The sequence below is a fragment of the Indicator indicator genome, chromosome 30 (assembly GCF_027791375.1).
Source record: "Indicator indicator isolate 239-I01 chromosome 30, UM_Iind_1.1, whole genome shotgun sequence".
Classification (NCBI taxonomy): Eukaryota; Metazoa; Chordata; class Aves; order Piciformes; family Indicatoridae; genus Indicator; species Indicator indicator.
In genome coordinates, this window is record NC_072039.1 from 2,430,166 (window position 1) to 2,457,733 (window position 27,568).

Here is a 27,568-nt window from a genome sequence, read left to right on the forward strand (position 1 = left end):
TCAAGAAAAGACCATTCACAACCTGCTTCCACGAGACACTCCAGACAGACACCACACTATGGGATACTCTCTTCTTGTGTTCATAACCTGACAGTGAAAACCACAACATGTTAGACTTCCCAAAATAAGATTATGGTAGCAAAAACCATCTGTACATCACTCCTACCAATAACAGGTGCCACAAATTCAGTTTTATTGCAGAGAAAGCAACACAATTGGACACCCCTCCCCTCGTTCTTTACATTTCAACACTGCAGAAGCTAACTTTTTCTTGTAAGGCTCTAATTCAAAATAATAAAGCCAAGTTTCAGTAATTAGGTATTCTAGTTCTTAAAAATATTATCTGCCTACTTCCAAAGAAAATCTTTTCCACAAAAGGCGAAGTCACAGACTAGGTTGTTCTGTCTTGGTGACTTTATTAATACAAACTCCTCAGTGCTGCCTTAGCTGGATGGTTTCCAAAAAAGTTAAAGATTTCAGTTTAACAGAAGATTAGTGCTGCATCCAACCCTCAGGGAATATTTGAGCTCCAGCTTGTTTAATAAAGTTTAAATGAAACCATGCCACCTCAGCTGAAAGTGTCACCTCAGCTCACAGTAATTGTAACCAACCTTCAGCTCATCCAACTGCTGAGGATATTTTTAGTTTAATAGCGTTACTTAAACTTAATGCTGTTTACATGGATTTTAAATCCACATCTGTCCAGGTAATGATCGGTGTAGTCCTGTTCAGCCCTGGACACCACTCTCTGCTCTGCTTTCACCCCACTGAGTCACCCTGGAGTTCTTTTAGAATCAAACTCGATCTGAAGCTCAAACTAGGCAAGCCCAGACGCCCAACTCTAGACTTAAACCTTACTTTGCCACCCAGTAAAACTGACCTGAATTTCAGAGGGGATTCTTGCCAACTGTGTCACTGATATAAACAGAGCTGCAAGGAATCTGTCTCAGAAAAAAGTATGCTATGTTTCTGTTGAAGCTTGATGTTCTGGCCATAAGATTTAGTGTTCCATTTGGAAAAGGAAGGCAGGGAATACAGCTGAAGTCACTCCTTAAAACTAAAAACAAAGTAAAACCAAGGTTCATTACCCAAAGCACATACTGTTAGTACTCAAATTCTCTAATATTTACATGTGCTTCATCAACAACTCCACAATTTCAAGTTTGTTTTAAATAAAAATTGTAGCCCAAATAGTGTAGATAACCCCAAAATTTATATACTACAGTTCCTCTTCAAGCAGCTGAAGAAAATTACTTTTACTTAGACATTCTATAATGTTAAAAGAACATCTTTAGATGTACCTTAAACTCAGTTGAGCTAAACTAAGCTGGAGGAAATCAACCCTTAGAGTGGGCCTTTGGCAGGCTTTGCAGACACATTCTCTATTCATTTCAGCAACTTTTTTTTTTCTTTCCACATCCTGTAGCACTAATCCCACCCCCACCTCCTTGTCTTTATCTTGGAGCTTTAAAATGCAGTGTGAGTAATGTATGGTTCAACGTGCAGCACAGCCTCTGTCATTTCAAAGGTCGGGCAGAAAAGGACAGGACAACTTTAGACAACAAACACCCCTGCAAAACTCAGCTAGCTGGGAAGCAAACACTTGCCTCAGCAAAAGTTACTCTGCTGTTACAAGGCTGCTAGTGACATTCAGTAAGAGTCATCATAAAAATATGGCTGCATAACTAAATACACCTAATACTGATATTTTTGCTTGTTCCCCTCTGGTTTGGAAAAAGAAACAGAAGAAAATGGCCACATCCAAGCCAATTCCTCACTAATGGAAGTATCTACAGCACATAATTCTCTCTGAGGAACAGAGACTGAGCCTAAGCTAAGGCTGCACACAAGACCTCAACAGTATGTTTTATTCACATATTGTAAGCAGTTTAAATATTCTTTTTTTTTTTTTTTAAAGATGCAACGCTAGGAACACTTCTGAGGAACACTATTGAGTGACGAAGACAGGCTCAAAGAATTTGGGCTCTTCAGCCTGGAGAAAAGAAGGCTCCAGGGAGACTTTAGAGCTACGTTTCAGTATCTGAAGGGGAAGTCTTTGGAGGGACTATTTAGAAGGGTTTGTAGTGATAGGATGAGAGGCAATGGTTTGATACCAGAGCAGGGGAGATTTAAGTTGGCCATCAGGAAGAAGTTCTGCACCATGAGGGTAGTGAAATAGTGGAACAGGTTGCCCAGAAATGTGGTTTAGGTCCCTTCCCTGCAGGCATTCAGGGTCAGGCTCGATGTGGCCCTGGGCATCCTGATCTAGTTGGAGATGTTCCTGCTGACTGAAGATGACCTTTGAGGGTCCCTTCCAACCCAATGCAATCTGTGAGGACAAAACTCTAGAACTGCCATGCACTAAAGCCTCTGATTGGCACCAGTAACTAGCTCACACCTAAAGCAACAACCAAGAGTAAGTAATTTTGCCATCTTTCAGCATGTGGCCTCTCTCCAACACCCTTGCAGAGAAGTTTAAAGATTTACAGATGCACTGAAGAGAAGCAAGACCAAAATTTACGAGCGAGCACTGCTGCCTAAGATGCAGCAGCTCCCACGTGAATGCTAAGCATTGTAGGAAACAAATACTCATTTTGAAAGAAGCCTGTCTAAAGGTTAAAAGAAGTGGTTAGTCAGGCTTAATGGATTTATCACAGCTTACATAACATAATTACTATATACCTTACCTATGACACGGGAGACAAGAGCGAGCACAGTACTGACACTTGAAATTGCTGTTTATTAGGAAAGCCAGAGCAGCCACAAAAAGTACCTTCCTTCTCCATGCTGCTTCCCCTACCCTTCTAATCCAAGTAGAAACGATCTGAAATGCTGGCTGCAGAATGAGATACAAAGTGCAGCTTTCAAAAGCATACAGCTGTCTGCTGCAGTAGACAATAAAACCAACATCTGAACTCTTGTAATACTGCCTGAGACATTCAGGCAAGAGACACTTAACCTCTCCTTGTCTTAGTTGTCTCAGTCCTAAACTGAAAATAAATTCTGGTCTGCATCAGACAGATGGCTGATAAATGATCTAAGATGCTCTGTAAAAGTACTAGAAGCTACTACCTAAGAGCTGCTTTAATCAGTGGAAAGGACAGAACCCCAGTAGCTTAACTGAGGGTAGGTGGAGCTAATCTACCATGGCTACTATAAACTGACAGCCAATTAACTTAATTATAACAAACTGGACACAAACAACATGTGTATCTGTTTTCTTTCGTTTCATCTTATTAAGGCAGTGGTTGCTGAAAACATCTCAGTGATTTGGCAACCTCTATTTACACCAGAGTCACAGAAGTAACATGCAAGTCATCACTTCCATTAGTAGCAGCAGCAGTAACAGCACAAAAAAATGAAACAATTTTGAGGTCTCAAATGCCCAAAAGATTTCATTTAGCAACATGAAAATACATTATTTATTCTACTTCACAGGTGACTAGCAAAAAGAAAAACCAAAAAAGCCAAACCAAGGCAGAAGACCACAGGGTATCAACAATGCTGAAAATCAAAACAGGAAACAAATTACAGCATAAGCAGGAAGGAAAAACCAGAGAGGATAAAAAGTTCAGTTAAGGTAAGGGGTCAAGAAAGTTTGAGCTCATCTGACTAAAGTACCTTACAATTTATCTAGTGGTTCGTATTCCCAGAACTGTAAGCACCAAAATGTCCACAATACTTTACAAACACACAAAAATTTGAGTTTCCAATGTCACCAAGGGATGAAAACCAGCTTGCTGTGTCAGTGCCTTAATAAAACCACAACAGGAAAAAAGAAAAAAAAAAACAAACAAAACCAACCAACCCAAAAACCAAACAAACCAAAACAAAACACAACCACCAGCCCTGCAGATCTCAAGCATACAGAGCAAGCAATAATTTGCAACCATCAGCATAACACTGCATTTATTCTTTACTAAAAATAACCAAACCTGAATTTTAATAAAGCAGACAATTTGATCATCCTTCAGAAAGTAAGCAAAATTCACCTACCTCAAGCTCTTCCTGACCTCCAGCTTGGGTTTTAATAATTCTAATATTTTGATTTTTAAGTGACAATTTTACAGGTTCACTATCAAACTCACAGGGCACATAATTCTCTAACCAGACAATTATCTTCCCTGTAATCACTTGCTCAATATTTCCCCCAGGAATCTTCATCCTAGTTATACATGGAAATTTTATTACTTTTTTCATTAGTCTTTATTGTGACTTAATGGCTGCGGTTATGAAGTTGTCAAGAACCAAAGCGATTACTAAAAAGCTTCAAAGAGGTGAAATTTGCAAGTGAACATAAAGTATGATTGGGAACAACCCCAGATAGGAAGAATAAACTGCAAAATACAGTTGAGATAAATGAACCAGCTATGACTAATAAGACAACCTCCACACCCACCTGGTTCTGCCAAAAAGGAATTCACTTGAGAACATTTTGAGGAAAAACACAGACACACACACAAAAAAAAACAAAAAACAAACAAAAAAAACCCCAACCAACCAAACAAAAAAACACCCCCAGAAAGCAAAGCAAAACAACAACAACAAAAAACACCCACCCAAAAAAAACACCAAACCCAACCAACCAAAAAAAACCCCAACAAAAATTAATCTGCTCTTTAGGAAGCTTTCATAACCATCAAAAATGACACCATTCAAATTCCACAGTGCAGCTCACTAAAAAAACTTCACAGCCTTAACAGGACATTTACCAACAGCAGGAATATTAAAATTGAAGTATTCGATCCAGTTGTATATTTTTTTTCCTGCTACCTAGTCTTTGTTTTTTTGGTAGTAGTGATTCATCCTGAGGATAAAGCTTTTCTTGGTTCTGTTAGACCTCACCATAATGCATATCAGAGGTTTAACATCTTGTGTGCAGATTTAGTTATTACAATAGGATTTGCCAATTTTCTCTAACATGAATACTTAGCATTTATGAGACGCTTTTAATCTTCAAAGAGCTTACTTCTCACAGTTCCCATCCTCAAAAAGAATGCCATTAAGTATTACTAGCCTGTTTTATCCATCTGTAAAGTACCTCCACCAGGGCACACACTGTCACGTTGCTATTTGGATTATGTTTGCTTCCAGCAAAGCTAATCAGTCCGTGTTCTGTGACAACCCTCCCCAGAAGACTGGTGTGGATAGGAATTGCTACATAAGAGCCCCAACAGTGAAATAATCCTCCCACCATCTGAGCATTTAGATCTTATTGGCTATATTTTCTATCCTCAGGAATTAAAGGAGCCTAGCTTTTTTAGATGCTTACCAGTCCAGCTCTGTGAGCTACAGAAGAAACCTGAAAGAACCTGAAAATTCAGAAGTCTCTGCAGAGCATTAAAATAACTTTTACCATACATACAGCTGCAAAATCCAGTGCAACAGATTGCAATATTAGGGACAAAAGTAATTACTGTTCTTAATTAAAGAGCTGGTAAACTCATTCTGAGTGACTGAACAGTGATTTCTAGCCCTGACTGATGGCAGGATGCCACATTGGATCACTTATACCTCTTCCAAGATGAGGTGCTGTTACTACTCTGGATGCTCTGAATAAATTATTGCTGCCCCTGGAGAAGAGAAAACTCATCCAGCTGGCTGCCCAGCACAACCAGGCATAAGACAGTACAGAGAAGTAAAAGCAAAGGAGGTGAAGGTCCAGGTTTGAAGCAGTTCTGAACACAGAGCATAAGCCATGCTGCAGCAAAAGCACCAAGAACACTGAACCCCACTCCAGATGACAGAAGCCTGGACAAAAATCAGCCAGGAATTATGGAAGCCCTGAAGGGATGCAACTCTGCCTGGGATGCCTGCCTTCACCTAAGCATAGTCATCCTCTGTCCAGTTTCTGCCCTCTGCATTCCTCACTTTTCTTTCCTTTTCCACTACTATTTTCTTCTAATGCTTCTCCCACAGTTTATATAGCTTGCCTACAATTTCCTATGAAGATCTTCTCAGGATTTAAAGTGGGTGTTGAGATCAATTTGGATTAGAAACAAAACTGCTTTTCTGAGCTGTCCTTTCATCAGCTTTCCTGGCAAACATACAGAATGTATGGTCACAGGTGAACAGAACAGCTTCTCTCACAATTCAGAAAAGCTGCTTCCACTTTATTACCACCACGAAAATCATCTATACATTTATGCTTGTTAAGCTACACCAAATGCCATTATGTACCTCATTTCCAAGAAATAAGCAGCCTATTAAAATGAAAAGCAAAGGCAAATGCCAGCTATGTAAATACAAACACCACGTAAGGACCATGCCACAAAATAAATTGTACTGAAATGAATATTTCATATCCTCTCTGCCAGTAGTGACAATGACACTAAATGCAGCTACAGTAGGAATTGTTATTCAATTAAAACAAAAGCAGCCATCTAAGACTGAAAATTAAACATAATCTGCAACTTCTGCACAGGAAGGCAGTGTTTCTATAGCCCTCAGTGAGGAGTAAATGCAAGGAGTTCCTCTTTGCAGTTGCTGGTATAGTTTTGGTCATTCATTTACTGAAGTGGTAGTCTCTGGCAGCTAAAAGAGCCAACTCTAACTGAGTGTAATACTTAAATACAATGTGAAGTATTGTATGTGAAGACTAATAAAAGATTCAGATATTTACACACTGGTAAATCTTTATTTCCAAAGTTAAAAGAAAAATACTACCCACTTGGAAGTCATTGTTTTGGCACAAGCACTTCACACACGTAGAGCTGAAAGACAATGAAAGGCTCTGTATTTTGAATCTTCCTATTTTCAACTCCTGAAGATACATCTGTCTAAAACAGAACCTCAAATTCAGATGCAAGGTGAACTATTCTAGTGTCAGCTCACAAATTTGTATCTTCTGTTCCACTGTTACAAACACATAAGAATAATTTTGCTACACAGTCTGTGAATTACTGAAAAATACAAGCAGAATTACAAAAGACATAGCACATGTAGCTGAGAAATAAAAGAAAAACTCAGATGTGGTTAGTTCCACAGTTGAGTGAATACACAAGCTTGCTTTTGAGTTTCAGAGGTTAGAAGAAAGCACTCAGGTTTTCCACTTCCATACATTTATGTTGCTCCTCCTTTGGTACATCAGAGAAGTCCTATTCCTCATTAAAAAGTGTATTCTGAGACTTTGAACACATATGGTCCTGCCTTTGGTTGCTGTTGGGTTTTTTTAACAGATTACTCCCAAAACTACCAGAACACCAAAGTGTTAGGTCAGGTTCAGTGTCTGGACTGTTGCTGCTCCGTGCTTGGTACCTCATGGTATCCTTTCTAGAGCACAGTGTCAGCACTCGTATCCTTATGTCTTTTTTGGTGGTATTTGGTTTGGTTTGTTTGTTTATTCTCGTAGCAGATTGTATTAAAAAATGAAATGTTTAGGGTTGCTGGTCCAAACACTTCTGTTTGTCTAGATCAGGGTAATGGCAGATTCTGAACTCATGATCAGAAAGAATTTTGAATGAATGGCAGTTGTAAATATGCCCTCCTCTAGCCCATGTCTCAACAGTTTTTCCCTGGTTTCTACCCCACTGCATCTTTGGCAGAACACCAAGAACTGAATCCAAGACGGCTTTTAACAGACAACAGCAAATAATTAGCATCACTGTTCCCAAACTCCATTCCCACTCCTGCATCTCCTGTAGCCCCCCTTCAAAATACTCCTCATTAGATATATGCTATCCCTAAGGTCCTACATGCAGAAGAATGCAACAGCCTATTTAGATACACCACGGGATGGGAAACCACCTTCCAGTCCATTTATTGCCCCAGTTCAGATCGCTGGGATGACTCGAATTGCAGAGTTTCACACAAACACACTGGCCATTGTTTCACAGAAGAGAAACACACAAACAGCAAAGCATTAGAACGACTTCACACCAAGGAGCTACAATGCCCTGAATAGTGTCAGCAGTTGGAATCTTTCCCTGAATCCCTGAAAAGGCTCCCAAGATATCCCCAAGGACATTAAAGTCTCTATCAGAAGCTGTACATTTACATAATAAATTATGAACATTTTATGTGAAGAGATACTTATCAAACACTTTATATTCTGCTTTTCAACCTCTACTCTGGCAATTCTCTGGCCTCTGCAGATAGTTAGCCAGTGTTCTACGCTAGAATTAGTGCAGATTAGGGTTCCTTCCACTTTAACCTATCTACATTGCAATCTACTCATTATTTAGAGACCAAGATTAGTTCACATAAGATATTTACACAACTATTCTCTAAGCAAGGTGATTAGAAGACAGCATTGAATTGCAGGTAACGCACACATTTAAAAAGGGAGAAGTTTTAAGAGGGGAAAAAAATTGATTCTAATTCTTTAAGAAAAGAAAAATCCTGTTGCTAGCTGCAAGACTGGAAAACAAGGCCAAACAAGTTCTTCTATTACTTTTCCACTGATAGCAACCTTGGTTAGCATCCTCACAGAATACAGAGCAGGCCAGACTGACTGCACTAACTGCTGCTGCTGCTTTGTTGTTGTTTAAAAAAGCAATGGTGCTTAAGTGCAAATCCACTTTTCTAATTTTTAAACCAAAATCCAGGATTTAACTGTTTCTCCTTGTCAGGGAAAACCTCATAAAAATCATCTTTACAAGACTAGGAAATTTCCAGTGCAGAATAAGATTCTGTTTCTGGCTAACACCTAACAACTAGAAACATGGATTGAAAAGAAGTGCTACTTCAGCTCAAAATAGACTCCTGATGCCACATTCAAATTTATTTTTAGAAGAAATTTAATCTGCAAAACTGAAGTTCTCATAATTACTATCCCAATACTTTCAGTTCTTTTTCTCCACATCCACAGACTTGGTAAATCTGGCACTTCCTGTTCCGTTTAGGCTTCTCAGTTTCTTCCACTTCTTTCTTTTTCATTCAAGGTTTCAGAATTTTAAAAGAACAAATTTCTCAAACTAACACAGTGGCCCTGGGCAGCCTGATCTAGTTGGTGATGTCCCTGCTCACTGAAGGGGGGGGTTGGACGAGATGACCTTTGAAGATCCCTTCCAACCTGATGCAATCTGTGAAGAGTGACCATTTAGAACAACTGTCAAAAAATCCACCAAACCCAGCCTTGTGCTCATTTGTAGGGTTGCACTGAGACAGGAGATTATACCTGTTAAAGTATTTCAGTTCAGGAATTGCTGCCACAGCAAGTCTGCCACAGGACAAAACCTGAGCACTCCCATTCTCACTATAAATTAAGATAAGGAATATCAATTCAAAACACAAAAGAAACGTAGGCATACATTCTAGATTCAATACTTAACATGAAGTTAAATTGTATGAGTGGATGACAGCTGACAGATCAGCCAACAAAAAAACAGATATGATATGAATAAAACCTACAGCTCACAAGGAAGAATTCAAAAGGGCTTATGATAAGTTTGATTTTTAAAGGGTTGAGGAATATATTTTTACACAGAACGCAATTATCTCTTATTTTGGCCTGGTGACATTGCCTCTCCCAACTTCTGGGTCCAATTCAGGCTCTGAACTAAGCAAAACAGCTTCAAAGGACGTGGTCATTAAAAGCAAGTAAAAAGCATCAAAATAAGTGTTATACAAGACACTGAGAAACAGAGCTTCACTTTCCCTTTGTGGCTGGTATTTAGAAGTATGTATGGCACTCATGACTGGTGAGGCTGCCTCACTCCAGACCTGTTCTCCACTTCCTTTCTCTGCAGCTCATGACATGAGAACTCAACCAGAAAAGATGGGAAATTTCTACTTAAGGTACAGAATTTCTCACTGACTGTTTAAGACCATTCTAAAATTCAAAATTCAGGACTATGGCAATGTGTACCACCCATCTCCTCACTTTGTCCAGTCACCCATCACAAGGGGCTCTCCTGTTAGTCTGCACAGCATCCTTCTTCCAGAAACTCTGGATGGTTTGCAGTGTGTTCCACCTTAATGCACTGGTGAACACATTAACCTGTGTGGCTCATGAATACCATTCCAGAACAGAGATTATTTTGCCCCAAACACACCACACATGGAAAGCACAATGAGTTGTTAGCCTCATTACACAGCTCCATGTGACAGAAGAGGCTTGTTAGATGTTGTGATAAGCTAAAAGGAGAAGGGAGAGGATTCAAACATCCTGGAGACAAGGAATGTCACTTGATACACCAAGTCAGCCTACCTGTGACAGCTAACCACTTGAGCGGAAGGAATGATTCAGGGAACACTTCCAGTGCTTTCACCATTTTTACATTAATTAATGTACAGAATGGGAAACAAAATCCTGGTCACTAGACACTGCCTTGATTATCATCTGTCCAAACCTTTCTCAGGTACATCCTCAAACCCAAATAAAGGCCTTGTGCAGATGTCAGCAGAGTTTTAAAAGAAAGTGATTTTGTTAAACCATTTGGTTATTTAACCAAGAAACACACTCCTCTATCTCCCAGAACTCGGCCATATATCAGTATTACACTAAAACAATGAAGAATTTTTTATTGTCATTATAATAAATGACTTTATGCTCTCCACAGAAGAATCCATTGATTGGTTCTAACTTGCACCAGATTTTAAACGGATTTGCTGAAGCACCACAAAAACTATATGCAGACACATTTTGTTTCAAACTAAGACTAGAACCCAGCTTATCCCCATTAGGAATCAGAAATCCAGAAGCTCTCACACCAGTTTAATAGAAGTGCAGTGAAAAAGAGATGAACTCTTCCCAAAAATGTCCTAGCTTTGGCTACGTCAGCTCACAAAAAAACCCCAACCAACCACTTCTCAGGAGTGTTAAAATTTGTTATGTAATAAAGAAATGCTGAGTACTATCAGACAGCTAAGCTGGAAGCACTGAAGCTACACAGACACAATCATCACTAACAAAGTAAGATGTCCCTGAAGAAATAACAAAAGAGAATGTGCATCAGGATTTTGCCACTCTTTAGGCAAGCAGGGTGCTTTTGTTCCAGTAAGTGCTGGCAATAATATAGTATTCAAAGTTTCGTGAATAAAACCCTTTCAAACTCTCAGGCAGAATCTACCTTAATGGATTTTTTTTTCTCTTCTACATTCATCTTGGCCCAAAGGCTTCATTGTCTCGTTATGCAAATGACCTTTTCATATGAAAATTAAATGTTAAAAGATGCTTTTTGTAGTTCTTCAATACCCAAACATCACGTGGACTTTGATTATAATTCAGACTAAGTGTAACTTAAAGAAAAAGCAATTGTTTCAAGCAATACAATAAATTAATTTGGGTTTAATAGACTTTAAAATGATGTCTTATTTAGAATTAACCTTCAGAAGTTTCTTTCAGAACTTAAACTAAGAAATTCTCAGTTTTATTATGAATCCTGAAAACCAGACTGCAACATGCAGTTCTGAAAACACGCATGCAGAACTTGAAGACCTGCGTCGAGATCTTAGCACATATTCAACCTCACTGGGTGTTCCTTGTAGAACCCAGCTAGCAGTCAACACCCAACTGGAGCTCACCTAAAGAGAGGCTGACCAGTTGAAATCAAACACAATGTGCTCCTGAGCCGCCTTCACTGAACACCAAGTCCCACATGTTATTGAAACGAACTCTGTAAATTATCACCAAACAGTTTAGCTCCTAGGGTGCAGTAGCAAAGTGGAGAGCAAACACCACACTCATACAAAGGCAAAGACTTATCAGTCAAGGGCAGGCAAAAAACCTCACCCTTCTACTCATTAAGAGCACAACTTCATGTCATAGGTATCTGTAATTATCTAAGTCTGTACAGTTCCATATGAGACACCAAACATCTCTTGGTGCACTCCAGTCCTCCAGCCATTGGCACTGCAACCAGCCTGCAGCTACAGCACCCATCTGCCCCAGAAAGACTCAGGTTGATACACAGCTCCTCACCAAGCAAATCTTTAGAATTAATAAGACTACAGTTAAGTAACCTTCTTTTAGGAGGCCCTGAAAAGCCCAGCTGAGTAGCCCTCGTTCACAACAGTCCTTGCAGTACCTTGTCAGTGAGTTGAAATAACTCTGGCCTTCGAAAATGCAACACTTGGTTCTACCCTCCTCAGTTTCTTTTCTGGATGCTCACTGTATTTTGAACTTATTCTTGGGGGTAGGGGGGGGAAGAAAAAGAAAAAAGAAGATTATTTTAAAAATAATTAGTAGCCAAATGATACAGATGCCATAATAAGAGCTCAAGGACATACAACTCATTAGATCTGGCTGACACGCCCCATATAGCAAATCCTTTGGAATGAATGCATGAATTCACAACCCAACCAAAAATCCACTCCATTTGCAGAGGATATTCTGTCATTTTTTAAATGACAGGCATTAGCAATGCCTGGTTTTTTCAAATACAGAAAAACCATAATCAGTCCTACCAGGAAGAAGCAGCTGGACAATAATCTTAATTTATAGAATTAAAAGACATATCATGCCTCACCTAAACACATTACTTGCTAAGGCTATGTTCTTTTATCCTCACAAAGCTTGTCATCCCTTCACAGGCTCATTTGGCGAATGTGATTTCATTTTTTGGAGCACTACAGAACTGAATGCCTTACTTATTTTATGAAATGAGACAGTAGGCTGGCTTCCCTCTGAGCAGAAGAAAGGGGGTGAGGTTTGTTTTTACTCATTTCTCCCATCGTGCCAGCAGCCAGAAAGCCTGGTACTGTTACAGGTCAAGTACAACAGGACTCAAGAAGCCCCCTCTGTTTTTTCTTTCCTTTCACGTTTCATTAGAGAAGCTTCACATCATTTTGAAAAGCTTCCTGGTTTCTATTTTGGCCTTATTTTATTTTCTCTGTAGGACACTGTCAGGTAGCTTTAGAACCCTGATGCTGTATTTCATAAAAACAAAGCTTTACAAAATTCAAGATGAACAGAAATGTTTTCCAGAATCTGTCAGGTTAGGAAGTACCTCATGAGGTCACCTAGTTCAGCCTTGTGCTTCAAACTGGGTCAACACTGAACTCAAACCAGCTTGCAAGGGCTCTGTCCAGGGAGGTCTGGAACACCTCTAAGGATAAAAGTTCAACAGCTTTCTCTGAGCATATATATTTAAAAAGAAAAGAGAGACTTGCTGTCAAAGGAGTGAAAACTAGACACTGATTAGAAAGAGGTGACTGTGAAAATAACTGATTTCATTGATTAAAACACAAGGAACCAAGCAGAACAAGCAACAGTTACATGGGCTATGAGAGATATAGGCACATAATCTATAAAACAAATGTTTGGGGTACTCAATTTTAGTCTACATCAAGGTAAGAAAATACATTACATATCTATTAGCCTGACAGTGTACTTTCTGAATGTTAAAATGTCTTGTTCTCTGTAACCTAAATGAGGATTTGTTCAGCTCATCCTTTAACTTCCAGCCACCATGGCTGAAATGATGTTATCTATTTACGCTCATCTGGCAGCTTTCCTAACCCTTTTGATTTGAATCTCCAGTGACATGCTGACAGGACAAAAATCCATCTAATACTATGAGGCTACTACTAGAGACACAATTCACCTGTTGAAAGGAGAAACTAGAAGGCTCTAAGCATTTACTGAATTCCCATTTTAACATTTTAAGAGCTTTTTGGTTTAAGATGCTTGATTGTTTCTTGTTTATGAAATGCCTACATTCTTAAATCCTCTTATATCAGACTAACATCACTGTGTGCACATCCAACACAAGCACTTACTCAATGCCATCCTTGGGAACCATCTAAGAATTACTAAAAGCCTACTAAAAGCTATGTGATCAACTCCTTCAGAACCATGGCACTCACAGAAACATAAGCAGAAGGGAACATTTTCCTCTAATTCAAAAGTTTTCAACTGGTATTTTGTAAAGAGTTTCTGAAGACCACAAAAGGCATCTCAGGAAAGGAAACTTACTGGTAGTTGACTTAAGTTCACTATACAAATGTTCCTTATTTCCAATAGGAGATAACTTGGACAGTTACAAGCAAGAAGAGGTTGAAAACCACTGAGTACACTTCTCTAAACTTGGAACCCGAAGTAAGAGAAGAGAAAGTGGTCACTGCAGCTCAGCAGATAGAGAAACTACAGATAAATAAGCTCTCTTCTAATAGTGGCCTCTTTTCATCAGTTCCTGGAAGTAGCACTCCCCAAGCCACTTGTGCTTTATAGAACACGTTCAGCAGAGACTACTGAGGTATCCTCCCAAAACAAGCAGCAGAACCGAATGCCAAAGTTGTGAAATAATTACTGCTCTGTGAATTTGAGCAGCTACTTGCAGCTCTCCAGATTTATAAACAGGAAGTGTGAAGCTCTGCATTCATACCTGCTTTCATCATATGACAGAGCCCTAAAGCCATCAAATACTGGCTGACAGAACAAGTCTCACTCTATAATCTAGACTGTCTCAACAGTGGATCCTATTCATTCTGACAGCTAAAAATAAAAGGCTGGGAGAGATCTGAGAGATCCAGGCATTTTCATCAGATGCATCTGAATACTCAAAGCTCCTTAAACAGAAGGACACAGGTTTATATCCCTTGAAAACAGCATATCCTGAAGAACATTCACCTACCTATGGTGTTCAAGCACTGTTTTTCAGATACAAGAGAAGAGAAAGTAGCACAACTGCTTTTGTGGGATATAAAAATAAGAGAATAAACCACCAAAATGGTTCCCTGGTCTTTTTTTTTTTTTTTCCCCTAAAACCTGTCTCTGGGAATTTAAAGGTTCATTTTATAGGCTGGAAAAAGTAGTCTGTGATAGGCTCAAGGGCTGAGTCCATGGATTTTTGTCACCAGGTTGAGATCAAGACAACCTCAAATAAATGATTAGATATTTGCACAAGTTTTCCATCATCCTTTTGTCAGATTTATTACATCTGTACACCGGAGGATGTTAATGACTAGACACCTGATATATATGCCTTCATTTAAATAAAACAAATGTAGCTATTTTTCAAATTGAAACAAGACACAAAAGGTCATTAGCAAGATTTATCCTCTGCCCATCACATATCATCACTCAGCACTGGGAAGAATACTAACCAGACTTTCTGTGGAGTAGAGAGAGCTTCCATGGCTTTGACTGGCTTCTTGTTCTTAAGCTGGTGGCTTCTTGGAGATAACACAAGCAAGGAAGAAAACTATCTTCAAAACCTACTATTTCCTGACCTCTCCAGAGACAAATCCTGCAAAATTGATGCACCTGTGAGTGCCTCAGTATTAGCAGTGCAGTGGTTTAACTGCATGCACATTGCTGAAAGATGGCCCTATTTTGTTGGGGGGCTGGGGTTTCTGCTCTTTTTTTTCCTCAGAGGTCACTGTGAACAAACCAAAACACAAGGAAGGAAATCTATCAGCAGCCACTGGTGTCTCCAAACACTACACTCAATGACTACACCAACGCTGTGCCAGTTCCCTCTTCTTCCATCCCAGCACAGAATCAACAGAACTTTTACCCTGCTTTAAGAACAAAAAAACCTCTGCCTTCCTCTCTGAAACAGACCTGACAGATCCATGATGATGCACTGACATTTCTTTTGTGTAAGTGGTTACGTGACTGAATATTTAGCATATCTAAGCTGAAAATGGCCTGAGTTAGCATGACCTGCTCTAAGCAGCATTATAGAATCTAAGTTTCTATGAATCTCATAATTTTCAAGCACCTTCATAAATTTACACTGAGCAGGATATGTTAACACTGACTGGAAAATACAGTCCTTAGGGATCTGAAATAAACTGGTCATCAATACCACAAAGTCACCTCTTTCCTGGGGAATCCTTATTGAAGTATTCTATACACAACACAACATAATGCAGGAGCTGCTGTGCTGGAACTAATATAAGAGTAATAGAAAGTTCTTCCTTTTATAAAGTTTCACTGCCCAAAGACAGTCCTTGAAGGAACTGGGTGTCAAGGCTGTCAGCAGAACAAGTAAAAGATGAGGCAGACTCCTTGGCATAAGGCAAGGCCTAACCCTGGGTAATTCTCAGGAAGAGCGAGCAGCCAGGCAGCCTGATGAATAGAATGGGAGTAGAGGAGTCAGAAGTCAGAGGCACAGGATGGAAAAGGCACCAAACCAAAATAGGAGACTGACTGAGCTATGGAAGCCTGCCTGAATTGAGGCACAGCCCTAGGAAGAAAACTGCACTTGCAGCTTAGGGCTGAGACAACAGAGCAGTGAACTCAAGCTACACTGCCAGTTTATGCCAACACCAAGTTAGTTTGATAAAGCAAGTCAACAATCTTCTGCCCAGTTTGGAATGAAGCAAGTCTTTTACTTCACCTACAGAGACCTGCCTGTGAATTTCATCACCTTAGAAAGAAGTCATCCTCAGAAGAAGGTCTAGAGAGTCAGGAAGAGCACTCAAGTTCAGAACCCATACCTCTTCCCACAGCAGCAAAGCAGTGCCTCTGGCTACTGTAAGATCATTACCTAGCAATATTCATTACAACAGATGTCTAAAACAGATTCTGTTACTTTTCACTCCCAAACTACACAACCGGACACAGATTGTACAGGGCATGAGGGAAAAAGGGAGACTAACAAGACTCAGTCCTGCACTGGTGGACACAAACCAACTTTATAATGCCCATCTACAAGGCCACACCACACAGAGTGCAGTCAGCTGCCTGTGCCAACCAGTAGGAAAAAAAATAGTAATTGCAGTACTATCTCATGCTCAAGGGTGAAAAAGGCTATTAACACCAGGCTGCTCTCACATTTTCATCTCCTTGAAGAGGAGTTACATTTTAGCTACAGTTATTTATATTGTGAGTGTTTAACCACAAAAACTCTCCTCACCTTCACAACCTTTGGTTACTCCCAAAATGACACCGCAGTAAATAAAATCGCGGCTGCTCACAACGTACAAGTCAGCCTTGTTTTCTCAAGCCTGCAGAACCAGCAGCACTAACTGTATTTTTCTAGATCTTCTGAACAAGTGAAATTAAAAAACAAGAGTCTCAAAAATATGACCACAACATTCTGAGTGATTACTACCTTCTACAAGTACAATTAGCCACTATTGATTACATATGAAGAATTCACAGTTGAAGAATTTGCTCAATATCACCTAATATAAAACATTTAACAACCAGGACACAATGTTATGACCAAATCTAATTGGACATAAATCACAGCATGGTTTGGGTTGTAAAGGACCTTAAAGATCATCTAGTTCCAAGTCCCTGACATGGGCACAGACACCTACTACTCCTACAAAGGCTACTCAAGGCCCCATCTAACCTGGCTCTGAACACTTCCAGGCTTAGGAGCTTCCGCAACTTTCTGGGCAACCTGTTCCAGTGCCTCACCAACCTCACAGGGAAGAATTCCTTCCTAAGCTCTAATAAATATATTTAGCTTTCTTTTCATAATGTTTATGTTGACCATTATCGCTGCTTGCATCCAGAGAAATGTCACAAGTACCAGCATGGTTCTGTGCAAGTAGGAACGGTCCAACAAATAATGTTTTGATAAGTAGCCTGTTTTATACATACAATGATTCACTGGTTAAGTAAACAATATAGTTATTCAGCAAAACATCAACGTAAAACAACCTTTTTGTCCTCAGAAAAATAGTATTAAATGCCTCACGTGGGTAGAATAACATCACAGGAAAATACTACATTCACTGGGCAAGAAATTATTTTAAATCACTTTTTGAAAAGTCAATCTTATTTTTACATCAAGGGAACTTCTACTCATGAAACGTGCAGATTAAGTTCTGAGATTTTTAAAGGAGCATAAGAGTTTAAATCTAACTTTAAAATTCAAGGCTCTTATATTTTTCTTCTTGATGAATTTTTGGCACATGTACCTTGAGCAAACAAATGTATTTTCCACGAAAGAGAGTTTATTCCAAACCTCCTGTTACATTCAACTTCACACATCTACCAAGCTACATTTATGACTCCTGCTCCTCTAAAACCACATGCACCAATGCTTCTAAAGATTTCCTATACTTTCACCAGCAGTGAAATTCTTCAAGGCTGTTATGTTTAAAATCTGTAAGGAAAGTGAGTTCGAGTCACATGTTTGTTTCTTCTGCTTGACAGTATGTTGCTCCATTTCCTATCTGACATAGCATTCTTCAGGAGCTCCAGCATAAAAAAAAAAAAAAAAAAATCACAAAAATCCCATTTCACATTAATTTTTTTCTCTTTCAATTAACACTAGACCTCCTCCCAGCTCTCCCTTATCAATCCTTACATGCCTCTCAGATGGAAGCAGAAATAAGAAGGGCAGCCATGTATTCAGTTGAGCTTAAGAATTTTATCAATGCTTTAAACATCACAAAGGTGAACTGCTTTAACTCTTGGTACTACACCACATGAATGCACAATATGGCAGCAAATATAAAAAACTATCCCCCCTGCAATCCATGTACTGTTGAAAATTACTGTCCCTCTTTGTCCTTGGACTTGGATATCAGTTCTAGAGCAAGGTAGCTGGCAGGGTGTAGCTTGCCTGTCGCCTTGGAGCCCTGCAGCTGCAAGTGTTCAGCACTGAGCTTGTTTATGTTTTCCCTTTGCTAGTTCCTCTTTAAAATCTCCAGGAGGTACCTACAAACAGACCAAACCAGCAACACAAATAATAAACCACACATGGTACATCCATCTTTCAACCCAGAGATGCAGATGAGTGCTCACTATCGCCGACAGCAGCAAGTAAACATGCGGAGCCGGTAGGCAAGAGGCAGCCGGGAGCTGACAGCACGGGGAGAGAAGCGGCGCGGCCGGTCCTGTCACATCGCCACGGCCGATTTCCCAACGCCGGACTCCGAAAGCCGGCAAGCGACAGGCGAAGGCAAGGCCGGGGGCTGCGAGACAGCGGCAGGGTCTGGCGGCATCCGCGCCCGCCGGGTGCCTCTGCCCCTCGCCGCCCTCCCCTCCCCTCCCCGCCTGGCTTGCGGGGCCGAGCGACGGGAGCGGGACGGCACCGCCAAGGGCTACCGGGGGCTGCTGCCAAGGTGTGGAGGCGGCCCAGGAGAGGAGATCCTCCCCATAGCTGCTGCTCAGGCCCCATTATTAGGATAGGGGAGATAGACAAATAAATAAATAAATAAAGGACGGAGGGGGGGGTGGGGGGGAAGGAGAGGAAGGGGGCGGGGAAGGAGCCCGAGGTAGAGGAACGGCGCAAGTGCCTCCGCGCCGGGGTCTGTCATGGTGGTGCGAGGAGCCACCAGACACCGCCTCCCCGCGCCGCCCGCTGACAGAAGAACAGAGCGGGGGACCCGCTGACAGGGGCAGCAGAGCGGGTTGCCCCCCTCCCGCAGCCACCCCGGCAGGCCCGTCGCCGCGCCTCCTTCCTCTCCCTCACCCCTTCGCAGGGCCTCGTCGTAGCTGAGGAAACCGATGCGGGACTCCTTGGCGCCCATGATGCTCCTCAGTCCATGGCCTCTCCTCCTTCTCCGCCGGCCGGCTCGGCGCCGCGGAGCCCGGGCTGCGCCGCTAACGACTCCGGAGCACAGGGCGCGGGCGGGGGGAGGCGGGGCGGGCCGGCCCGGCCGGGGGGAGGAGGCGGCCGCGCGCCCTCCCCGCCGCCGCCTCCATGGCGGGTCACGTGAGGCAGCCCGCCCGTCGCGTCACGTGACGAAGGAGGGTTGGGTTTGCTTCGCTCCCCCCTCCCCCCCCCCCGCCTTTAACGGGTGGTGCGGGCGCGCCCCGCGCTCTCTTGCTCCCCCTCCCGCCGCAGGGAGCGCCCCGTGCCACGTGACGCGGCAGGGACAGCCTCCCCATTGCCCCCCCCCCGCGTCACTGCCCTTAGCGGCGCCGCCTCCTGCCCCGGCGGCAGTGGGAGGGGTGCGGTGCGGTGCTGGCCGGGGTGGAGAGGTGCAGCGGGGGTTCCAAAGAGGGTGGCTGGGTTTCTGCAGCTGGGCTGGCATCTTAGACCCTGCCTCAGGGCCGTTATGCGCCCAGGCAGCCGTGCCACAGGGGGCAGAGAGAGAAGAGAGCTGTAAGCTTCAGGTCGTGTCGCAGTTCTGGTGGTGGACTCTGTGCATCGATCTTTTAACACACACACCCCCCCCATACTTCACATAGGACCGTGACTCTGAAAATCCTCCAAGGAGAAGTATTGCAAGCTCGGACTGGCAATAGGAAGTTCCTGTTGCATTAAAGTGTCTTTTCGACACTGATACAGAAACACGGACTGAATTGTAAGAGTATCATAACTCTGTCCCTCCCTGTTCTCCAGAATCTTTGCTTTTAGCATTCAGTCCAATACCTGCACAGAATGGGAGGATTTCCCAAGCGGCTTTGATACGACATTAAGCCTGCTAACATACCCTGGGTCACTGCTAAGCAGAAAACAAGGAGTTTGGAGGAAAACGCTGATTTCCAAGGGCAGCTGGTTCCAAGGATTGTTGCTGCACATGCACAAAGCTTGTGAAAACATCAGTTGCGAGTCATTCCCTAAGTTACAGTTTCCGTCCTGAACGATCTTACCACATCAGAGCTGGAGAAAGGTCAAGCCCGAGTTACTTTCTCGCTGATGTCAGTTTCACCCGCAGGTATTTTTATAGCAAACATTCCAAACAAATTTCGTAGCTGATATGCAAAGCCAGGAATGCTGCTCACAGAGAAGCTAGCTTAAAGGCCAAATTTCTCCTCATCTAACACTACCCAAATGCAAAGACACTACAAATAAATTAAGCTTCCTAAAGCCCCCTTTCATCCCCCCCCTCCTCCCCATCATCTGAATTGTTTATTATCTTAGATCTGTGACAAAGAATATAATTATTAGGCTCAAGCTCAGATTCTGCCATAAAAGACCTCTCTGGAATATAGACTATAGGGCTGAGAGGGGATCTTAACTGCTTTTTAAAAATGCAAACAAAATGGTTGGAAACGTACTTCAGCAACCAGCTACTTGTTACACACTTTTTAAAGAGGGTACAAGCTCCTTTTTATTCTTACTCCTCTGCTACCTTTACATATCTCTTCTCAATACAGTCCCTTACCCATGCAGCTTTCCATTGAAATAAACTCCTTACAATATTAGAGGGAGTGAATTCAACAGACGCGGCAACACATCAATCAAAAGCACACGTTGGTAACAGTAGAAACAACTGGAGAAGTCTGGTTTATGTAGTGATTAGAGGAAGTATTCCAACCCCTAATGATGGCATCCCTGGTACCATGCTCTGTTTGTGATGGATTGCTTTTTAAACTCACAGCTGAGGAGACATAGCTTAACTCCTGGCTTCACTGCAGTATTCCTGTGGGACCTTATGTCTAGCAATAATCTTTTAATGTTTTGGTTGCTCCTCTGAGTTACAAGGATGACGATACATAGAAAGCAATTAGAGCAGGAAGCAATTGCAGTGGTGTTGTAAGACAGCTTCAAACCCATTACCCATTTCTTCCAGTTTTCACACCGATTTCACCAGGACTATTTGTGTTGCCTCACCTCAAGCCTCCCACTTTCAGTAAGTTATATTATTAAGCTGCAGCAACAAAACCCCAAGTAACCAGGCACACCACAGATCTGACACAACACTCCCAGGCCTGTTTCATCTAGGAGAGAAGGAACCTGCTGGGATAATTGCCCTCTGCTGCTATTGCAACCAGCACAGTTTAACTGCTGTCCTGCATCTGCTCCATTCCATCTTGCCACATGGACAAATTACCAGCATCCCTTTTTGTGTACTTACAGAAACCCATCTACTTCTTTTCAGTTGTTGAAAACACCTCAGCAGATCAAGCTCTCTAAAAATGGGTATCATTCCACCACTTCTTAGCAGACTCCCTCTATGCCAGCTGCAGATCATTTTTTCCAGGATTTTATGCCATGTTTAGCTGAAGCCTCACCAGCACTTTGCAAAACTCTCCTGTTTTTATCTGTTATGCCCAGCCTCCCTCAGTTGCCCTCACACAACATGGGGCTCTGGCACTGGAGGACCAAGCTATGGAGGAAGTAGATGAAGATCCATGCAGGGGCTTGCCTGGACTGACTCAGCCAGCCCCACACATTAGGACTACTTGTATTAATAATAAAAAAGAGGAGAGGCATTGTTGTAGGTGAAGACTGCTTTGAAATCATTTACTTGATCCATAGTATGGCACCACCATTTGCACCAAATTTAATAACAAAGATCTCCTAGACTGGAAGCTCAGGCTGGAGGCTGAGGATGGCAGTGCCTTTGTGCAGATTAAATTAAGCATGTTCTCAAAGGCATTGAAGCAGGAACCTGGAGATAAGACTTCGTATGCGAAGTGTGGATTAGATCTGGCAGCAAGTTTTGAATGAAGCCTTTTTGGGGAGCATAAGATTATAGAGGTTTCTGCTATTTAAATGTTATGTCAAAGGTAAGTTAAATCAAGATGCAGTGAGTTTAGAGCTGCATTGGGTGAATTGAGCTCCTCTCTTCTGATGGGAAAAGGCTATACATGCAAATCTAACTGGCCACAAGTCCTTTTGATCACTGGAATTTATTTAATTATTCGCTAACCACAAATTAATAAGCACTCAGTAAATATCTTTAAGTGTCTTTGCATCACCCTGAAGTATCTGTGAAAAACAAGACATTTACTGGTGCACTGAAGCTGCAGGAGGCTTGCAGCAGCATTGCCTTCTTGGCAGAGCAGCCGGCAGTCACCAGGAGGGTGGTTGGCAGTCTGCAAGGCTACCAGGGACAGAGGATAAAAAAAGTCACCCAGACTTCAGCTGAGGCTGAAGCAGACATCTGCTAAGGAGAAGGTGTTCTGAGTTGCATTGAAAATGCCTGACCTCCAAAGAGATAAACCAATTGTGGGACTGCTGCAGTGAATCAAAAGCAGCTCTGTAAAGGGCTGTATGAGTCCCTAGGATTTTCTGATTTAAAATTCACTAAAACCAGGAGCCAAAATTGCAAGTTTTAAGCCATGCTCTATTATTTGTCTCTAAATTTCTGCCTCTCTTTCCCCAGTATCTGTCTCCCCTCCCTGCCCCCTGTTAGTCATAGAAAGATTGGAAGGGAACTCCAGAGCTGAGTCCAGCCTCCTGCCAGAGCAGCATCACCCAGGGCAGGTGATGCAGAAATGCATCCAGGTGGGTTGGAAAGTCTCCAGAGAATGAGACTCCACAACCTCTCTGAGCAGCCTGTTCCTGTACTCCAGCACCTTTACAGTAAAGAAGTTCCTCCTCATGTTGAGGTGGAACTCAATGATCAGCTGATTTTTGCAAGCTCCTTACAAAGACACAAACACATTGCTCTCTCCTGCAAAAATGCTGCACTCTGTTCTCTAGAGCAGTTGCCATCTTTACACTGAGAAAGAAATGGAAGTCTTTACAGTAGCTTTTTTTTCTCAGGAAACCCCACTCTATTTTTAATCTATTCTATGTTTACTTCTCAACCACAGATATTCAAACAGGATTTCTGCAACCCCGGCAATCATTGCCCTCGTTGAAGGGATGTGTTCATGAATGCAGCCCTCACCGGGGTGGCAGCCAGGGGACTCTCGGTGGGAGATGATTCAGACTTTTCCCTTTTATTTTCAGCATGAGAGCACTTCTCTTACACCTGCCCTGTAGATCTCCACTTCTTTTACACTTGTCCTACAGGTCTGCACTTCCCAGCACTCCTGTGACCTGTTCAAGCAGTTGCCCTTCCCTACCCTTCCTGACACTGCTGCCTGTGCCATAGCAGCCCAGCCCTTTACCCCGGGGCTGGCACTCGTCCCTGCCTTTTCCCGGCAGTGGCAGACACTTCATACCTTCCTCTTTCCTGATGAGTCGGTGCTGTATATGCAGGGTGGGAGGCAGAGCAGAACAGTCTGTCCCTCTGCCCCAAAGGGCTGAGCTGCAGTGACAGCATGGTGTGGAGGTGACAGTGGCAGTGGCAACGGGAGATCTGCTCTGCTTTCCCACAGGTGGCAAACATGGGTACCTGGAGAGTCACAGAGGGTCATAGAATGGTTCAGGCTGGAAGAGACCTTTAAAGGTCATCTAGTCCACCCCCACTGCATCAGCAGGGACACCTGAGCAGGTTGCTCAGAGCCACAAACAATCTGACCTGGAATGGTTCCAGGCATGGAGCATCTGCCACCTCTCTGGCCAACCTGGGCCAGGGTCTCACCATCCTCAGTGTTAAAAATTTCTTCCTTCTATCCAGTCTGAATCTCCCCATTTTAGTTTCAAACCATCACCCCTTGAACTGGTCATGGGACACTGCCTCTCAAGACATGTACACTTCCAGGGGTGGAACTAGATGATTTCCAGAGGTCCCTTCTAACCCCCATCCTCTACATCAGGTTGTAGCTGGTACAGGGAGAGAGCTTGGCCAGCAGCACTCGGTCCTCTCCAGTAAATACAGCAAGGGAAGCAGAAGCATCCCACAGCCCTTACTTGAGCTGTGGACGTACCTCTGTTTAATTTTGCCTCTCCTTTAGAAGAAAATTAATTAATACTTGCAGTGAGCCACTTCCCTCTGGATGGCTGTGTTCAGGGAGCTCGTGCCAGGTTTGAAAGCCCTCAGAACTGCTGCTCATATCACTCCTCAATACATAATCCCAGCTCCTGTTACTAGCAGCGTTATCTCCACTACCAAAGAAGCTGAGGCACGCCACAGGCATTCTTGGCTATTTTGAGACTGCTGGGTAAGTGATCCCCCACTATTACTGCAGTTGCCTTTGAAACACACAGCAGACACCACCATAAGGCACCCTCCACTCTCGATGTTCTCTTCAGTAAAGCTTCTCTGTGCGTGGAAGAGTGACACAATCATGCTTGAGGGCCACAAAAAAACCCAAAACAGTAAAAAGCCCCATTTATTTTCTTTTCCTTGGCAGACTTTGCCAACATTCCTCCAACCCAGAAGTAACAAAGTGCCACAGCTAATGGAAGGTAAGTGTAAAACATCAGACATTTTTAGCATGGCCTTCCTGATTTTCTGTCAACCTGTTTGATTATGCCATAGAGAGGGGGGAAAGTGTGGTAGAATTAATCAGCCTGCTGGAGTGAATGCTGAAGGAGCAGATGAGCTTTGGCAAGGCTGTTGCTAGCACTGAAAAACTGTGACAAGAGAGGGAAAAAAAAAAAAGGCAGCCCTAAATCCAGAAGTGTGTCACTCAGAAAGGGAGACATGCTGTGATTTATCAACGGAACAGAAATTGATGGGAACACAGCTCTCCCATTTCAAAGTGTTGTCTCTGTGCAGATTAAGAGTAGTATCTGTCATCAGGAAACAATGGGAAATGAAATATGTTTGATAAAAGCAATTCTCTACTCCCTCAGAGAGAGGAACCCACTTGTGTCGCTGGGATGGAAGCAAAAGGATTTCTCTGCAGCTCTATCCTCGGCAGCAAGACAAAAAAAAAAAAAGTGTTGTGACAAGAGGAAGTGCAGATAATTAATAACAGAAGATCAAATGGAAGGAGTGGCTTTGCAAGAAGTGCCTAATATTTGCTGCCTTTCAGCACAGTCCAGGCTGCACTGTGGGAAGAGGCTGCTCGCCCCCAGAGCACAGCAGCGAAGCCAGCGCCCAGCGGGCAGCAGCTCACCACTGGGGCACAACAGGGGCAGCTTTCCCTTTCAAAGAAAGGGCTTCTTTCTTCTCAGCTCAACAGCTGCTGCACACAGGGTCTCCAACATCTTAGCACTGTGATTGTTGTGTATAGAAAAGGCAACTCCAAAGCATAAACTATGTAACAACTTCTTGAACGTTTTACCAGCAGCTGATGCAACAGGAAGCGCATCTCAAAGCAGCAGGGCAGCAGAGGAAGACAAAACCATGGAGCCAGGACCATCGTGGTGTTTGGCACATCCCTGCACCTCCTTTGAGTCTGTTTCTGATCTTGGAAGGGAAGGCCAAAGCATCTTATTTGCTGATTAAGGTTCTACACCATTCAACAAAGAAAGGACATCCTCCAACAGAGAAACCTGCCAGCCTTCATGAGCTTGCAAACAGACTCAGGTCTCAGTTCAGTGTTTTCACAACACAGGCAAGGGAAAGAACTCTGGACAGCTGTGTGGCTGTGATTCTGTGATGTCCACGTGTGTGTGCACAGGCACATTTACACACTGGTATGCACACACTGCCTCTGACCAGGATCCAAAAGTTGCACCTCCCTGTTTTAATTAAGGACTCTCCAGACATAGAATCATAGAATGGTTTTGGTTGGAAAAGACCTCTCAGACCATTGACAGGGGTGAAAAATAAAAGACATTAAAATAACAGACTTTCTTTCTGTGATCTGATAACAGTAATGAAGGATTTTCAAGTTCTTTACCAGGTAGCATTATTTAAGATAGTGCCATGCCTGCAATCTGTCCAGACTCAGTGAAGACCTGCTGCTGGAGCCAACAAAAAAAAAGTTGATCTCCTGGCCATCTGCTCCAACCACTACCTCACACCTCATTCCCCCACGTACAGCAACGAGCCACAACAGGATGCAGATGACCAGATTGCTTAGCTGTCATTTCAGCTGAACATGCTGTGGCTGTTGATGTGTCACTGTGGACTCTCCAGACCAGGCAGGACAGTTCGCTGCTGGACACGGAGCTGCTTCAGTGCTGTTCCCCAGCATTTCTGTGGATCCGTCGTACCCTTGCAGCAAGGGAAAGCATTAGAGGTTAATAAAATTTTTCCCTACTCTATTAAGTATTTGCATGTGTTTCTGTTACATAAAACATGCTGTTAAATGATCCATCAGAGCCTTTGGCACTTGCACTCCCTTTGGTTGGAAGCCCAGCTGCTCCTGGAAGAGCTTTTGGCCTGGCAGCTCTTTTCAGCTACTATAACAAAAATTAGGCCTGAAATCTTGAGTGGATTCTTGAGCAGATTCTTAGCAATAGAAGACAAGTTCAGAGCAGCTGAAGGCTGCCAAATTGTTGCAGCTTGAAAAGGAAAATTGGTCCATTCAAGGAAGGGAGCAATTTGAAGTTCTTATAAAGCATTTGCACACCACAATGATGGGGAAGAGTTTCTCCAATCATTTCTCTCTTATCACTTCTTGGCTGTTTCTTCCACTTTCAGGTAGTTCCAATTTCTCCTTCCATTTTTTTTTACCCACACAGTTAACTAGCAGCCTTCTAGTTGAGTTCTGCTGGTTTTGGAGATGAGCTACCAGCTGTGCAACCCTGCAAGCCAGTGTGTCCATGACCTTGAAATTTTCTGTGTAGTCAGCCACAAAATGCCTTTCAATAGTGTTTTCTACCTCTCTGGGAGCATCTCTTGATTTTTATCATTAGATATATATCAACTTCTAGCCCCCAAAGCATTGTGTGAACATTACCCAGCTAATACCAACAGAAATCACTCCCCTCCCAGCCCATGCCCTGTTATTGTCTAAGTAACAGCTCCTCCATTTCACTGAAGCCAGCCTAGGGAGTTCTTTTTGCTTGCTCCTCTGCAGGAATATTAAACCAGAATGAGAATGAAGAGAGCTGTTAATTTTATGTCACAACTAGGAAACTGAAGGTCTTCAGATCACCCTTTCTCCTCAGGCTTTTAATTGCAGAATTATACTTCAAGATTTGACACAAGGTTCTCACCTCCTTGTTTTGTAACAAGTAAAACCAGACAAAACCCTACAGTTTTTTTCCCCCTAATCTGCAGAGCCTGCACAACGTGAGGTGAAACACTCCCAAATAGGTGAAATTCTGCTAATTACTGGCATGTTCTGACAGTTCTTGTGGCT

The 27,568-nt window shown here is 42.6% G+C and overlaps 1 protein-coding gene across 1 annotated transcript in view; it reads right to left on the reverse strand.

Moving 5' to 3' along the window:
• USP32 (ubiquitin specific peptidase 32) overlaps window positions 1–19,326 on the reverse strand; it is a 78,544-nt gene extending 59,218 nt beyond the window's left edge. Inside the window, exon 1 of the mRNA XM_054394523.1 lies at window positions 19,269–19,326. Within this exon, the coding sequence (XP_054250498.1) occupies window positions 19,269–19,326 (58 nt within the window). The remainder of the gene's footprint in view (window positions 1–19,268) is intronic.
• Window positions 19,327–27,568: the final 8,242 nt, after the last annotated feature.